Here is a 17,169-nt window from a genome sequence, read left to right as displayed (position 1 = left end):
ATAAATTATAAATAAATTAAGAAATAATGATACGCACACCTAAACCTGGATTCGATTGCATTCCCACTGAAATGCCAAAAATCGATACTAACTCGCCAGTACGTATGTTTGTTGCATAGTCTTTGGAATGATATCTGGAGTACTGCGATATTTCCGTTTGATTAGAAGGTATCAGAGGAGAAGTTTCGGAAAAAGACGTCCACAGTCAAATCTGCCCCTAGTGCTTCCGTCGAGTAGATCGTTGACACCATGGTATGCGGGGTATGCGTAACTTACGCTGTCAAACCATACCTTGACAAACATCAATAACATTTGAGAAACTCAAGTGGGTTCGAACATGACGGATTCCATCTATGCGTTGAGAAGCCGTTTCCAGTCACACAAATCAACTTCTAGGCTCTGTTACCGCTTCAATCCTATTTTTCGAAGCGGGAACAATCCTACGGAAGCCATATTTTTATGATGGCTCGAATAGTTTATGTGAATGTAAATTCAAATTCAAATATTCGTTAAATACCTATTTGCTTGTACGCAACCTGTATACACATCTCAGGTGATTGTATACCGATTGGCATAAAGTCATTTGGCATAAAGCCGTTTGGCATAACGCCGTTTGGCATAAAAGTCGTTTGGCATAAAGTCGTTTGGCATAATGGCCGTTTGGCATAATGGTCGTTTGGCATAATGGTCATTTGGCATAATGGCCGTTTGGCATAATGGCCGTTTGGCATAAAATGATGTATAAAAATTTGGAGGAAGCCTACTCACGCTTCGCGTTCGAACTAAAATAAAATATGGTCCTTACGCTTCGCGTTGCGGACCGGGCTAGGGGATTGTCCCTAGCTTTGGGTAAACCTAGAAACACGGGGCTTTCCTAGGGCTTTGAATAAACCTAGAAATACGTGGCCGCCCTAAAAAGATGGATCAAAATTTCGAGGAAGCCTCCTCACGCTTCGCGTTCGAACTAAAATGAAGTATGGTCCTTACGCTTCGCGTTGCGGACCGGGCTAGGGGATTGTCCCTAGCTTTGGGTAAACCTAGAAACACGGGGCTTTCCTAGGGCTTTGAATAAACCTAGAAATACGTGGCCGCCCTAAAAAGATGGATCAAAATTTCGAGGAAGCCTCCTCACGCTTCGCGTTCGAACTAAAATGAAGTATGGTCCTTACGCTTCGCGTTGCGGACCGGGCTAGGGGATTGTCCCTAGCTTTGGGTAAACCTAGAAACACGGGGCTTTCCTAGGGCTTTGAATAAACCTAGAAATAAGTGGCCGCCCTAAAAAGATGGATCAAAATTTCGAGGAAGCCTCCTCACGCTTCGCGTTCGAACTAAAATGAAGTATGGTTCTTACGCTTCGCGTTGCGGACCGGGCCAGGGGATTGTCCCTAGCTTTGGGTAAACCTAGAAACACGGGGCCTTCCTAGGGATTTGATTAAACCTAGAAAATCGGTAAATTGAAAAAAAACTTATGTATTTAAATGTTTAGCAACATTTTATGTTGCCTTATAAATTTTTATATTTTTATGCCAAACGGCCATTATGCCAAACGGACATTATGCCAAATGACCATTATGCCAAACGTCCATTATGCCAAACGGCCATTATGCCAAACGACTTTATGCCAAACGACTTTTATGCCAAACGACGTTATGCCAAACGGCATTATGCCAAATGACTTTAGGCCAAACGGCGTAGGACCATCTCAGGTAGCTTGCAAGGTTCTTAGATACTCTAGGTTCTCCGACTTTCACAGTAAGTAGGCGAGGAGTGAGCGGGGCTCTCAATGAGTTTGTTTATTTTTTGCTCAGCTTTTCTGTGGTTTGTTGGTAAACAAACTTCGTGAGTTCCGCATAGTTGCATAGCCTACATAGCCAAAATGGCTGAATCGGGAATTCGTTATTCGGGAACACCTCCTGAATATATACCCACCTTGGTGGCTTGTACGCTGTTCTACCAATCGGAGCATACCGTCGACTGACAGTTGATCTATGTGTCAGTCCAAAATTTAGACTGACATTTGGCCCAAATGTTTACCGGATCTTTTTGTGAAAAAAAAGAGAGAGACGAAATCTGTTGAACGGATACTGGGTCTTTAGTATCCGGATCCAAAACCCCGTTCACTTAGTTTGAAGCCAGGAGAGTGAAAAGAAACACCCTTAAAACCCTCACGTTTTTCGTTGTTTGGATCCAGCGTGCGTAGTGGGGCCAAGAGAGCCCAAGTTTGAAGGGTTTCAGTGATGATTAAGGTTCTGGTCCCAGTTCCCTAGTCCTACCGACCAGACAATTCTGGCGGTAATCCGCGAGGTGCTGTCGCAACACCAGATTCGACAGCCTGTTCCCCGATTCTTCCCGCACGTTACGAGGAGCGTCACTTTGCTTCCCAACGCTCCGTCGGATAAATTTCGTTTCGCACACGCTGGAATTGCCGTAAAGCAGATTCGAACGACACTCCTTTAATCCAGCCCACGTGGTGAACTGTGCGGTAAATAGTGTTTTCAATTAGAGTGTTTTCGACTTTCGATCAAATGGGCCAAACTCCTCGAGAGTAGGAGAGTTCTTCTCTTCCAGGGGATCTCGAAAACAAAAGGCTTTGTGATTAAGGGAACCTAGAAATGTAGTAAAAAGGGTTAATAAAGTCTCTTGGATTTTGATCAGCAACCAGCAAGGACATATTTTGTTTTATCTCCGAAGAAACCCCTTTTGCTTGAACCTCATTTGTGAAGATACAACCCACAGCAACGAACCAACGACCAAAATCCCCTTTCGCGAACCGGTTGGTGCAACTGGGAAAGTAAGGTGATCGCGACCTAGTTAGCGCCCCAACGACTTCCGGTGCAGAGGGATCCTTTCAAAAACTGATGGCCATCAATTACCTGCGCTGCTCCGAGGGCTGAAAACAAAACGGCAAATCAATGAAACTAATAATTTTTGTAATTCCGTCTGTTAATATTTAAAGTATTTGTTGAGTCTTGTCCGTCAGAGCTTGTTCCAGCTTGTGATATACGATTTGTTGTTCCTATTCTCTCTAGGACGACTTAGCGACCCAGACAGAACCCAGTAAGTATCGTCTGAGCTAGCTGGGAGTGTTGATCAAGGCCATTACTTTCAGGTCACATCATCGACAGGGATGGACTTCATCCTGATCTTGCGATTTCCAAGACGTCACGCGTTTTCATTTGGGTGCCATCAATTACTACGGATGTTTGTTGGCTCAGACAGTCAAGGTCGAACTGGACCGATCGACTGTAGGTAGACTATGGTGGCGGCCAAATGAGCCATGTCGAATTTCGAAAACCGATCATATCGATTTGTCGATTGCCCCCAACTGACCTGTGAAAAATTTACGCTCAATCAGACTTCATTTGGTGGTGCCTCAAAGCGCAGAAAGTCGATTTTTGTTCGATTTTTTTTCCGAGTTAATACCAGATCTCCACGTTTCATGCGTTTCTAATTCATTTGACATCAAAATTAAAATTTAATTTTTTTCGTTTTCCTTGGGCCCACCTCAGGTGATTTCTAAGGGTCAAAACAGAAACTGGAAGCTCCACAGATCAGGTTCTGGGCCAATCTACAAAATATATATGGTCGGTTTTCAAAATTCGATCATGATTTTTTTCCAATAATAATAATAATAATAATAATAATAACAAATCGTTTGATTTTTGTTTTAATTTTGTACGTTTTTCTCTAAAAAATTCATGTTCTTTGTCCAGTCTCACAACAAGATAGCACCACAGTAGGCTACATTTTATTGCTGAAGAAAAGACAAAATGCAAGGCGAAAATGTGTGAAGTCATTGTGCTGTATAGTGTTTGTGAACGTCCATGGAATTCACCCGAATACCGGTGTTTCTTCGGCACGGATTCGCCCGCAGACCCTTTGTGGTCTCGCGCCTAAAACGTAAAGGATCAGAATCTCAGTCCTCGGGTTCTGCGGTTCCATAATTAAGGAGAACTTCCCTTCTCGGGCTTTCCGGATATGGAGCACTCTCGTGGGCAAGCCGATTAATAGCCAACGAAGGAAGACGCCTGCAACGACCGAGTCCAGCAACTCCATTACATCGACAGCCCTCCTGCTTCCGGAACCACGACGTTGCGATGCAACAGCAACTGCAGCAAACCCACGGTTAGTGAGCTCTTTTACAGGTCTCATTACAGACAGAACATTGTTTTATACACACAGACAACACGCCACTTAACAATATTAAAAAAAAGGCATAGAAACATGCAATTTCCGGTTTCTTGTATTTTATCCGTAAGGTCCTTGGTTAATCAGTAGCCAGCCGGCCCTGCGGTCATCCGTATTTTAGAGTACCTAGCCTTGGCTGGTCTAGCCGTTGCTTTTCTATTAGTAGCACAATGGAGCAGCTTAACGACCTTGACCTAGCTAATGATATAGTTTTGCTCGCCCAAAGACATCTAGATATGCAGAACAATGTCAATGTCAATGTCGCAAGTAGTTGAAAATCAACAAAGATAATTCTTCCTATTTCATGGTAGCTGGACAACAATATAAGAGAGTGGAGTATTTCCAGCATCTTCCTAGCCAGCTTCGAACGAAAACCCGAATCTTCAAACAGCAAGTACAAAAATATTGTTGAATCCCTGTCTGCGGCATGTCATCCGCACTTGGTGGCCCGAAAACTGAATCTCAAATGTGGAACTTTATCGTCGGTGTCATCAAAAGGCGCTAGAAATAGAGATGCGGGAACATAAGTGGATATTGATTAATTGGGCACATGCTGCGAAGAGATGAGAACGAGACGCTTGACTGAAATCCACATGGGGATCGGAGAAGAGCTGTGCGAATTCGAGAATGGAACGAACTATGTGTGAGTAAATTAATCATGTCTTATCTAGACAAGTATTCTGCCCTTTCAAGAACTTTATCTCTATTCCCGGCCGCCAGTACCTCGGCCATTTCTTGGGTTTCACTACCAGGACGCAGAGATTTGCACTTTATGGAGATCGCGGAGCACTTCGACTCAGTCACGCTGTTTTTTGCCTGCGTCTTAAGTCGTCCTGGCCCCGTGAGAACATCTTCCTCCCGTATCCAGTTTCCGATTCAACACAGATCAAACCCGCACAATCATCCGGACTTCACTAAATCTGCTGAGCCTCCAGTACTGGGACGCAACGTATCAGGATTCACAGACTTTCAAACAAATCCAAATTCTCCAGGGATTTGTCTTCGATAAGCAGAGCAAGGATTTTATTACAAAAAAAAAACATTCCAATTCCAGTTCATTTGTTGTGAGAAAAGTAAAATACCTTTTCAATGAACCTTTGGACGGACCAAAAATTTCTTTTCTGATCTACGCACAACTAAAAAGACGAAAAAAAACACTAAATCACATAAATTATATCAATCTCACTGTCGATTTTTATTACATAGCTACAAATAATAATATTAATAATAATAATAATAATAATTTTAATAATATAGCTAATGAAAATGAAAACACTATATTTCACATAGGAAAGTAAAGCTAAAACGTATCGTTGTTCAATTTTGCATTCGATTTTTGTGATTTTTTGTGTGTATGTGTGGGTTCGTGTTCCTTTTAATTTAGGCAATAAAAAAAGGGTAAAATCAAATCCAACGACAGCTTATGTACTAAAAACACAGACCTTTGTTACAGAAATTAATTTAAAAACCAAATTCAGGAAGGAAGGAAACGTTTTAATGTACACAAAAGAAAAATGACAAGGAAAAATCAATCCTGACTGTTCCAATTTCGCTAAACTATCATACAACAACGAATTTGTTTTCTGTAAGTAGGGTAAAAAATTGGTTTCGTTTTTTCTTCGTTCCTCTCACTGAATGCTAGGACTCTGGTATTATGTCATCTGGGCTTGTGTTATTTTACTCTCTACAATAGATTATTCCCGTTTTAGTTCTGTCTTCATGCTATTAATTAATATCATTCAGTTTCTGTGTGTGATGAGATTTTTCTGCTCTTGCTCGCTTGGCTGTAGTTTGAACTACTACCTACTACTAAGTAGTAAGTCTTAGTCGTTTTTTTTCCTTTTAATTTGCTGGTACATTCTTTTCGGAAACTAAAGAAAAAAATATGTGTTAAAACAAATTCCTACCTATTGCTCTTGCTCTCTATAATATAAAAATCACATTTTCTTCGTATCTTCTAAATCCACGCATTCTCACACATGCTGCCGGTTTCTACGCAAAATATGGGAACTTAAAATTGTGTGGAAAAAATGCAGTAAAATAAGATAAAAAAATCCTTCCTATTGTTTGTTTGCTTGTTAACATCGCACGTTGTTACTTAAGTAGAATGATCACATAAAAATCGGAGTTTCCACCTGGCTACTAATATCATCATCATTATCATTATGAGATTAACTTACAATGCATCGATAGAAAATAAAACTTTAGGCTAGCTTTACAGGACTCTTTTTTTCTGAACTTAAGCTCTACTATGTATAAATGCAATAACTTTCTCTCCTTTTTATCAGCAGTTGGCTGACGACACACACTTGTTTTTTTTCGTTATGGTACATAAAATCGGTATATGGAAACAAGTAGGTTTTAAAAAAATGTACACTCTTATCTCAGCCTGACTAAATCATGGTTTGTTTGTTTGTTTTTATGTTTGCTGACTGATTGACTGACTGAACCAATCGCGGAATGACCTCAATTTGTACACGGTTTTGAATTGAAAATCCATTAACTGGGATCTTTTTTCTTTAAAAAAAAAGTGGATGTGGTAAGCCATTTGTTTTTCTCTCGTGATGTGTGTGTGCGGTGGGTAACTTTCAACACCTATACACTTTTTTCCTTTACTCATTTTTCTCTTCCTTAACCCGACTTAACACTTCTCAATAACAGTCATTCGGGAGTTTAAATGTGTGAAGATTTTCTTCTCTTGCTATTGATTATTGTTGGTGGTGGTGGTTGTTGTGGTAATGATGAATGGTCTGGAAGTCTTCATATCTCTTTTCTTTACATTATGCTATTGATCTGTCGTGCTTGGTGGAGAATCTTTTTCTGATGGCCGACCAAGGTGATGCCCATGTCGGACAGCTGCTGGGCGGTAAGCCTGGAGATCTGTGGTTTTTATTGTATTTTATCGTTGTCGAAGTTAGAGGTGGTAGTTTGTTGTGGGCAACGGGAATTGCGATTAAGATCGAAGGATATGGAATAAAGTGAAAAAAGTACAGGATCAGTACAGGATTTTCATTAAAGATAATTTAAATTTGATAAACTTGAAAACATTGAGAAACCTTTCGTAGCAACACCTAAGGAGTTGTATTTAAAAACAAATCTTCCAAATGAATACACATGGAATATGAGTCCTCTTAAACCTAAGAATAAAGAAAGAATTCACTTTTGCATGTGACAAATATCTATGTACTTCATCATGTAGTTTTGTTGTGAAAAATCGGTTAAGTGTGGGCCGTTCAATACACCCAAAATAATAAAATGGTACAATTTGCCAAAATCAAAAGGTAAATGCTCGTAAGTTATAATATCGAGGTAAAGTTTACCTGAATCGAGCTGAATAAAAAAAGTACTTGGCACTTATACAAGAGGATAAGCTGAAAAAAAAACAAATCTTTTTTAAAAGGAATATGAATATGAAATGAAGACTAAACTTGACGATTGTCATTTCTCCGAGAAAAATTTTAGCTCTTCAAAAGTGCATTCAGTGATATTCCAGATGCTTCCTATAAGCTTGACAACAGATGAAATATAAAAATGTTACATTCATTTAAATTAAAAAAAAAAACTTCAGAAATTGGGTAAAGGGGGCGGCTTGGTAAAAAAAATAATTCAAGAAACTTGTGAGGAGAGCTTGATGTATATTTGAAAAAAAAAAATGTAGAAGCAAGCTGAGATGACAGTTTGTGATAAAGCGGGTTTAGAGGAAAACTTGAAATGAATGTTCAAAAAAAATCATCTTGATGCGAATTGAGAAGACAGCTTGATTAAAATAAAAACTTAAGCGGGTTAAGTGAACTGCTTCAAAAAAAAAAACGAGTTGAGAGGACAGTTTGATGAGAAAAATTTTTCAAACAGATTGTGAGGAAAACTTGATATACATTCCAAAATTACTTAGCAGTTAGTTGAGAGGGCAGATTATGATCGCACCTTAAAACGAATGACAGCTTGGAGAAAATAAAAAATAAAGGAGGTTGAAAGGACAACTTGAATTTATAAAAAAAAAATCACAAAAAAAACTAGTTAAGAGGACAGCTTGATGAAAAAGAAAATTCAAGCGAATTGTGATAAGAACTTGATATGCATTAAAAAATAGAAGCGAGTTTAGAGGACAACTTGTGATCAAGTGAGTTGAGAGGAGTGCTCGGAATAAATGAAAAATCACCAAAAAAAAGCACTTAACAAATAAAAGTGAGGACAGCTTGTGATTAAATGGGTTAAGAGGAGTGCTCGAAATAGAAGAAAAATCACCAAAAGTAAGTTGAGAGGACAGCTCGATATTAATTGAAAAACACCTTGAAGCGAGTTGAGAGGACTGCTTGCTTATCTAGCGGGTTTAGAGGACAGCTTGAAATGAATTGAAAAATCATAGAGTTGAAACAAGAAAGCTTAAAACAAAAAAAAATACTAGAGGACGATTTCCACTGTTTTCAAGTTTATCATATTTCAGAATATGTCACTTCTAGAATTTGGTTCAAATCGGATCGAAACGTGCCTGTTTTGGTTTCCCTAACTTTCATTAGCTCATTTAACACACCACGTGCCATCACAGATAACTCACCTGCTGCGCCGTCACCAGTCCGGATTCTTTGAAGTGCTGCGTATACCTCGTCATCTTGATACTTTCGAGCCACTGCTCGGTGGTTATGAACACTCCTCCCACGATTCCGGTTCCGGACATGGTTCCGGTATTGCTCAGTCCACCGGCCATCGATCCGAGCGTACCCATCGCTCCGGGACCACCTAGCGTTCCCACGCTAGCCCCATTGTTGAGCATCCTCTCGGTCGTACCCATTCCACCACCGAGCATGTTCGACCGTTGCTGGGCTGCTGCCAACATTTCATCACTCAAATCGGTCCCCAGCCGCGCCACCGGGTTGTCCGGTGAGTTTCGCGTCGTCAGCAGCACCTGCGGTTGCCGCGCCAGGTTGTCCAGCGTTTGCGTTATACTGCTGAAGGTGGGCCTGTGCGTCCGCTGCTTCTGCCAGCAGTCGAGCATCAGCTGATAGAGTGCCTCCGGGCAGTCCATCGGAGCCGGCAACCGATAGCCCTTCTCTATGCTCTTTATCACATCTTGATTGGACCAGTTCCAGTACGGCCGCTCGCCGTACGACATCACCTCCCACAGCACTACCCCATACGACCACACATCGGAAGCCGAGGTAAACTTCCGGAATGCGATCGCTTCCGGTGCCGTCCAGCGAACCGGGATTTTACCGCCCTAAAAGAGGAGAAACGTTATTTATAAGGGCTTCAAGAATCTATGTTCAGCATAGGATAGCTCACCCTCGTCGTGTAGGCATCGCTGGCATTCTCAATTTCCCGCGACAGCCCAAAGTCGGCAATCTTACACACTAGTGAGGAATTAACTAGAACATTTCGCGCCGCCAGGTCCCGATGGACGTAGTTCATGTCGCTCAGGTACGACATGCCAGCGGCGATCCCCCGCAGCATTCCGATCAGCTGCAGCGTCTGGAACTTGCCGTCGTTTGCCCGCAGGAACGTATCGAGGCTGCCGTTCTCCATGTACTCGGTGATGATCATGACCGGATTCGATCGCGTCACCACCCCCTGCAGGTAGATCACGTTCGGATGATCGAACTGACCCATTATGGAGGCCTCGGTCAGGAAGTCACAGCGTGCCTTCTCCGAGGAGCCCGGCTTCAGCGTCTTGATGGCGACGTCGATCTCCTGCACGAAGTTCGGAGGAATCTTCAGCCGGCCACGGCAGACGTCCCCGAATTCACCGCCACCTTTTTGGGGTATAGAAAAAAGAGTAATTAATTTAAATAAATCCAAATATTTTTTCCGCAGGATACTCACCAATGATGGCCTCGATCGTGATGTAGCTGGCGTCGATTTCCCGGGCAAACTCCCGGATCGCCTGGTTCGGATCTTCGTACGTGTGCGGATCGACGTAGCTGCGACTCGTTCCGAACAGTGGCGTGGTCACTGCAAAATTAGCCCGACGATGTCGGTAATACCCGTAAGAACCACCTTGACTCAAGTAATTTGTGTTTTTTTGTTTGTTAATTTTACGATTTAAATTTGTACAAATGGTAGTTTGAGATAGTAAAAAAAATCATATTCATAGACCAATCCATAGCAATTAGAAAATTGTAAGAAAAATGTACACATGACCAAAGCACATATGGTAATAAACAAAAACAAAAGAATGCAAGTCGAGCGTTTTTTGTTTGGTATTATATTGTAGGTACAAGCGCGCAATAGAAGCATTTAATAGAGAGATTGATTTCAGTAGCAAATTAGTAATTATTCACAGTTTTTTTTTAAAGGTGGTTTGGTTGATCAAGCGCCGCAAATAAGCCGAAAGAGTTTTGTTGTTGATGATTTAGATTTTTTTTTTCATTTTTGTTTTTTGTTACATGCAGAAGTAGCGATCACACACGGCACACACGGAAGAATAAGCGATTATACATATGAAAATAAAAAAGAAAGAAAAAGAGAAACAAATTTCGGATTAGTGGTGTCCGCGCTGTTCAGAAACGCCCTGTAAGCTTTTGTTAGTTTGGTTGTTTTGCAATGATTTTATAATGCGTGATGTGTTCTAAAGTCTAGAAAAGAAAATGTCAAGAAGGATGGAAAAAAATCTACTCCACCCTGAAGAAAAATCTATTTTCGTCGAAACGTAGTTTAGAAAAAAGCTAGCTGTACAGACATTCTTGAAAAAAAAAATCAAAATTTTAGACTTGTATTTACAGTCAATTTTTTAGATGAATACAAAACCTTAAAATGAAAATATTTTCAATTAATAAACAATAGGAAACGTCAGATTATTTAAGAAAAGGGAAATCAAAACTACTGAAAAGTCCCAATTTTAGTTGAAGAAAAAAACCTAGCTTAGTTCGTCAGCTTTTTTTTATCTTGATAGAGCCAAGTCATAAGAATTTAAATAAAATATGCATTTGAAGCTATCACCGAAAAAAAACGGAGACAAATTTTCCAGTAAAATTACCATTATTTTTCATCGTTTTGACAATTGGCGTCGTGTCCATTGCGTGAACTATTCATTCGGGAGGGCAAAAACACGTTTCGGAAACATCCGAAGAAAAAGAAGGGAAAAAAGAAAAACATACATCGTGAAACATAAATGTAAAAGCACACTACGCAGTACTCGATAAGTTTTAAAATGATAATCGAAGAAAAATCGCTCGTGTAGTCGTCACGTTAAAAGGGAACAAAAAACAACGAACATTCTGATTGGAATAATTAGAGCGACAAGACAGAAGAATGCAAAAAATACAAGCACAACAAAAGAAATATAAACGAATATGCAGATGCATACAACGATTAAAACATAATTCAATAGACTTGTCGTATTGTAAAGTCAAATGCAAAATTTAACTGATGATTGAAAAAAAAATTGTTTAAATATTTTTATCGGCTATATCGGTGTAATTTATATTCTTTGAGAAAGAATATTTAAGAATTGAAAGATTATAATCTTTCCGTCTTTAATTATAGACGGATAGAATTTCAACATCTTTCATCTTATTCTAATCTTCTATCCGTCTATAATATTTCAATTCTTAAATATTCTTTCTCAAAGAATATAAATTTCACCGATATAGCCGATAAAAATAATTTCACAAAATAAAATTTACGGTGATTAACTCTTCATTAAAAAAAAAGATTGAAAAAATATAACACAATGACAAAAAATTCATAACTGTCAAAAAAGACAAAATATATAGGAAAATCGAATAACAACAAATGACACTGAAAAAAATTAATCATAAAATTGGTAAAAACGACACCAATGTCAAAAATAACAAAAACTGCACAAATGACAGTATTTTTTTTGTCATTTTAACAATTTTAGTCATTTTTGTCACTTTTGTCATTTTTATCATTTTGACTTTTTATCACCCCTTTTTTTCATTTTTGGAAATTAAGTTATTTTTGTCATTTTATAATTTTTATCATTTCGTTATTTTATTTTATAATTTTTATCAATTTTGTCATTTTTGACATTTAGGTCTTTTTTGTCAATTTTGTCATTTTTGTCATTTTTGACATTTTTGTCTTTTTTGTCATATTTGTTATTTTTGTAGTTTTTAAAATTTTAATCATTTTTGTCATTTTTGTGACTTTTGAAAATTTTATCATTTTGTGTATATTTTGCCATTTCTGTCATTTTTGTTATTTTTGTCATTTTTTGTCATTTTTGTTATTTTTGTCATTTTTGTCATTTCTGTCAATTTTTCAACTTATGTCATTTTTATCACTTTTGTCATTTTTTCATTTTTTGCCATTTTTGTCATTTTTGTCATTTTTTTTTCATTTTCGTTGTTTTTTTTTTGTAATTTTGTCATTTTTGAGACTTTTGTCATTTTAGTAACTTTTCTGTTACTTTTAAAATTTTTGGCATTTTTGTAACTTTTGTTTTTTGTGTCAATTGTGTCATTTAAGTCATTTGGTCATTTTTGTTATTTTTGTCGTATTTGTCATAAAAATATTTTGATCATTTTTGTCATTGTTGACATTTTTGTAATTTTTTTCAGTTTTGTATTTTTTGTTATTTTTTAATTTTTGTCGTTTTTATCATTTTTGTCATTTGTGTAACTTTTGTCATTTTTGTCACGTTTGACATTTTAACCACTATGTCATTTTTGTCATTTCGTTTTTGTAATTTTTGACATGTTTTGATTTTTGTTAGTTTTTTTTCTTTTTTGACAATTTTTTTTAATTTTTATCATATTTGTCATTTTTATCATTTTCGTCATTTTCGTCATTTTTCCAGTTTTCTCATTTTTCTCATTTTTGTCATTTTAATCATTTTTGTCAATTGTGTTACTTTTGTTTTTTTTTTTTGTCATTTTATAATTTTTTCCATTTCGTCAATTTTGTAATTTTTTGTAATTATTTTCATTTTGTAATTTTTGACATTTTGTAATTTTTGTCAATTTTGTCATTACTGCTATATATGTCTTTTTATGTGATTTTTGTCATTTTTATTATTATTTTTTTTTTCATTTTTGTCATTTTTGCCGTTTTTGTGATTTTAATTATTTAGGTAGGTTTTGTCATTTTTGTGATTTTTGTCTTTTGGTCATTTTTTGTATTTTTGGTCATTTTTGTCATTTTTGTTTTTCAATTATTTTTGTCATTTTCGCCCTTTGTCATTTTAAAATTTTTTGTCATGTTTGGCATTATAGTGATTTTGATCATTTTTATCATTTTTGCCATTTTTATCATTTTTGTCATATTTGTCTTTAATTATTTTTGTCACTTAAAGCGACTTATACACCCTTCCCTTTCCCCTCACAGTCCGCAGGGTTCGGCCAGGGCACCTTCAACATTCTGTGGAGGCTGGTTTTTCAGTTTAAGAGATTTTATAATCTGTGGCAACTAATTGAAAGACTTCAGCTTCTTTTGAAACTATAGATCAGAAAGTGTCACATCATCTCTGAAAAGAAGATGGTAAAATTTCAAAACTGTATATTCATAAAACGGAGAGTTGCTGAGTAGCGCCAACCGAAGTTTTAGGCGACTGTTCATGCGAATGCGAATTGGTCTTTTATTATTTTTGTCATTTTCGCCTCTTTGTAATTTTTATCATTTTTGCCATTTTTGTAATTTTTTGTAATGTTTTGCCATTTTCATGATTTTACAAATTTTTTCATTTTTATCATTTTTGTAATTTTTGGCATTTTTGGTATTTTACTTTCATTTTTGTCATTTATATAATTTTTGTCACTTTTTGTCATTTGTGTCATTTATGTAATTTTTTTTTATATTTGTCATGGTGTAATTTTTGGTTTTTGCTTTTCGTTTATCTTTGTCATTTTTGATTATTTCGAACTTTGTCACTCCAACAAAATTGCCTTCATAGGCAGTTTTGAGAATTGATTGATAATGAAAGAATTGAAAACATAAAAGAGAAAACTGATTTTTTTTAAAGTTTTTTTTCTACTCAGAAAAACTTTCGTTCAAACATTCTAAAACGCACAATCATTTCAAATAAAACGAACAACACCGAACAAGTAAATGGCAAAATCATCTAGATGCATGCAGAAACTTTACTTAAATTTTTTGGATTGGATTTTGATTTCGATAAAAAAAACTAAAATTCAGAAAAAAACGAATAACTTTTTGAAACATATGCAACATTATTGTTTTCATGAATACGATTGATTGGTTTCAACAACTTGATATGGTTGAAGATTAAAAAAACATGTTTGCCACTTACTATAGGTAACTACTAGTCCTGGTTACACGTTTATGGTTATGTTTATATTTTTTGCATTTTGGATGGTCGAGCATATTTTTTTTTGGTTGTTGATGATTATCGATTGATGAGGGTAGTGGTATTGTAGTAGGGTGATGGTAAGGTGGACGATCACACACACGCACATTTCAGTTTCAATTTTTGGTTTTGTTGGTTTGGTTGGGAGAAACAGATAGAGAGAGAAAAAAATTGGAAAATGCAGTTCATCATTGCGTAGTCGTATTGCAGAACATCGGGGTTCATATTTTTCAATTTTGTGACAAGTGAAAAATGACTGATGGAATGGAGGTGGGTGGGAGGTTTCTAGTATTTCATCGCATGGCCAAACAAAATGGTAATTCAAAAATGCCTTTTCACGCCGGATGATTCCGATTGTGACATGTGATTGAAAGGGTGTAGCATCGGTGTCGGTAGGAAGAGGATCGGGTTACACGCACCGCCTTTAAAAAAAATGGGTGGATCTGATGCGGAAGACTAGTTCGCTCATCTATGATGATGATGCTGGAGACATGGGGATCATTTTACATATTTCTATTACTTTTTTTGGTTTTCTGATGCAGACTTAGACGATAGTGCAATTTCGAGTGCTCGTGTACCCATGTGAGTTGTTTTTTAGTTTTGGTTTTCGATTGCTAATGCAACTGGGGATGGATGGATGCTGGGAAGATGGATAAATGGATCTAAGGAAGATCCGGGGGAACACACGCACAAAAATGCATACACAGATATTATTATTATTACTGAGGTTGCTACATCACTATTAGATGTGACTTGTGACACGTGACAGACGACTGACGTGCGTCGTCTGGCGATTCCCTTCCTACTGGGACGTTTCAAATTACCTTCGTTGCTGGCGTAATCCAGCGGCAGCGGAAGATGGTTGTTGGTTTTCTTGTCGATGTCATCGTGGCTCTTGGAGCGCAAAAACAGGACGGTGACGACGATCACTGCGGAAATTCGCAATAGTTGAGATTAGATTTCTTAGTCCTCGGGTTGAAACCGAAGTAGCATAACTCACCTAACACTAAGATGAATACAATGGCAACTGTTGAACCAGCAACAATTCGCATTTGGAAGGAATCATCGTACACTGAAACAAAAAATAAAGCAATATTAGAAAAATTGTGAACTAAAAGTTCTAAGAAAAATCAACCCACCTGGACTGACGCTCTGGTGCGTCTGGGCATAAACGATATTGCTGAAAGTGCCCCAGCCGTTGAGCGTTTTACAGCGCACCTGAAAGCCGTACTCGGTGTTTTCCTGCAGATCGCCTATGTGCACCTTCGATTCCTTGGTGCTGAGGACCGATTTGTTCATGGCGTCCACCTCGGCCTTGGGGAACCACCGCACCTCGTAGTACTCGATGGGCGAGTCACTATGCAGCGGCTTATCCCACACCAGATCCGCCTCCTTATTGGTGATCGAGATGATCCTGTGAATGAAATAAACGGTTAATCAATAATTGATTACGTAATCCGAATAAAAAAGTCGACGAAAGACTAGCTGAACACGAAAAAATTCTTAACAAATTAAAATGATCCCTGATTTTGGTTCCATTCAAAAGTAATAAGTTAACGTTCAAGCACTAACGATAATCAACCAACAGATCAGCCCCTGACAAATGGTTCTTCGATTAGGAAGTTTAAGACCTTAAGACCCCAAGACGTTTGGGATGAAGATTCCTTATCTGGATACCTACACACTATTAATTTTTTGGTGTAAATTTATGTCAAATTGGATGCACAAAACTGAAGCATCACATTTGACATAAAATTACATTACAAAAGACAGAAACGCTTGAAGCCATAAACTCTCAGCCTTTAATTATATGACTCATTCAACATAATATTATGTCACTAATGATGTAAATTTCTGTCCAATAGGACGCACAAATGAGAAGCATCTTTTTTGACGTAAATTTGTATCGCTACGGAAATCATATTGCGTTGTGTAATATTTCGGTAACAAAAGCATTCGGAAACATAAATTTTAAGAGAAATAAATGCTATAGCTATTATTTCTTTTCAAATTTATGTCTCCAAAGCTTACGCTACCAAAACATTACATAACGCAATACAATTTCTGTGCTATAAATTCAAACTAAGCCAACAAACGACTTTATGCGAAATATAAACTTAATGTCATATCAATCTCACCAGGGAATAATGTTATTTCCAAAAAAAAAAAATTCTGTAAAGCAATATAGTAGCCATGTCATCATTATTTTTTTAATACATAATGTCTGGTTTGCATTATAAATATGTTTTATTCATTTTTGTTTTACAATTCAATGCAGGAACCGTTAACATAATAAATTGAATTTCAATTGAAACGCAAACATGTAACTTACGAGACATTAATTTGCCTTGTAAATCTATTTTTGAAAAACAAATTTTATTGAATGTTGTGTGTGTGTGTGTGTGTGTGTGTGTGTGTGTGTGTGTGTGTGTGTGTGTGTGAGTGTGTGTGTGTGTGTGTGTGTGTGTGTGTGTGTGTGTGTGTGTGTGTGTGTGTGTGTGTGTGTGTGTGTGTGTGTGTGTGTGTGTGTGTGTGTGTGTGTGTGTGTGTGTGTGTGTGTGTGTGTGTGTGTGTGTGTGTGTGTGTGTGTGTGTGTGTGTGTGTGTGTGTGTGTGTGTGTGTGTGTGTGTGTGTGTGTGTGTGTGTGTGTGTGTGTGTGTGTGTGTGTGTGTGTGTGTGTGTGTGTGTGTGTGTGTGTTCCTCTAGTTCCTCTGATT

The 17,169-nt window shown here is 37.6% G+C and overlaps 1 protein-coding gene across 10 annotated transcripts in view; it reads right to left on the bottom strand.

Annotated features, from left to right (window-relative positions):
- Positions 1-5,355: 5,355 nt before the first annotated feature.
- LOC129753037 (ephrin type-B receptor 5) overlaps positions 5,356-17,169 on the bottom strand; it is a 153,856-nt gene continuing 142,042 nt past the window's right edge. For 3 of the 10 annotated variants that reach the window (XM_055748833.1, XM_055748839.1, XM_055748845.1), the window contains exons 5-13: positions 15,592-15,866; positions 15,453-15,524; positions 15,277-15,381; positions 14,396-14,413; positions 11,159-11,206; positions 10,006-10,179; positions 9,469-9,935; positions 8,744-9,403; positions 5,356-7,068 (exon numbers count right to left, since the gene is read on the bottom strand). In XM_055748833.1, the coding sequence (XP_055604808.1) occupies positions 6,964-7,068; positions 8,744-9,403; positions 9,469-9,935; positions 10,006-10,179; positions 11,159-11,206; positions 14,396-14,413; positions 15,277-15,381; positions 15,453-15,524; positions 15,592-15,866 (1,924 nt within the window). In that variant the 3' untranslated portion in view covers positions 5,356-6,963. The remainder of the gene's footprint in view (positions 7,069-8,743; positions 9,404-9,468; positions 9,936-10,005; positions 10,180-11,158; positions 11,207-14,395; positions 14,414-15,276; positions 15,382-15,452; positions 15,525-15,591; positions 15,867-17,169) is intronic. The other 7 variants (XM_055748855.1, XM_055748861.1, XM_055748875.1 and 4 more) reach the window with 7 other exon arrangements.

The sequence above is a fragment of the Uranotaenia lowii genome, chromosome 1 (genome assembly GCF_029784155.1).
Source record: "Uranotaenia lowii strain MFRU-FL chromosome 1, ASM2978415v1, whole genome shotgun sequence".
In the NCBI taxonomy this organism is placed as follows: domain Eukaryota; kingdom Metazoa; phylum Arthropoda; class Insecta; order Diptera; family Culicidae; genus Uranotaenia; species Uranotaenia lowii.
Note: the sequence above shows the minus strand (reverse complement) of the source record. Positions and strands in the feature narration are given on the sequence as shown.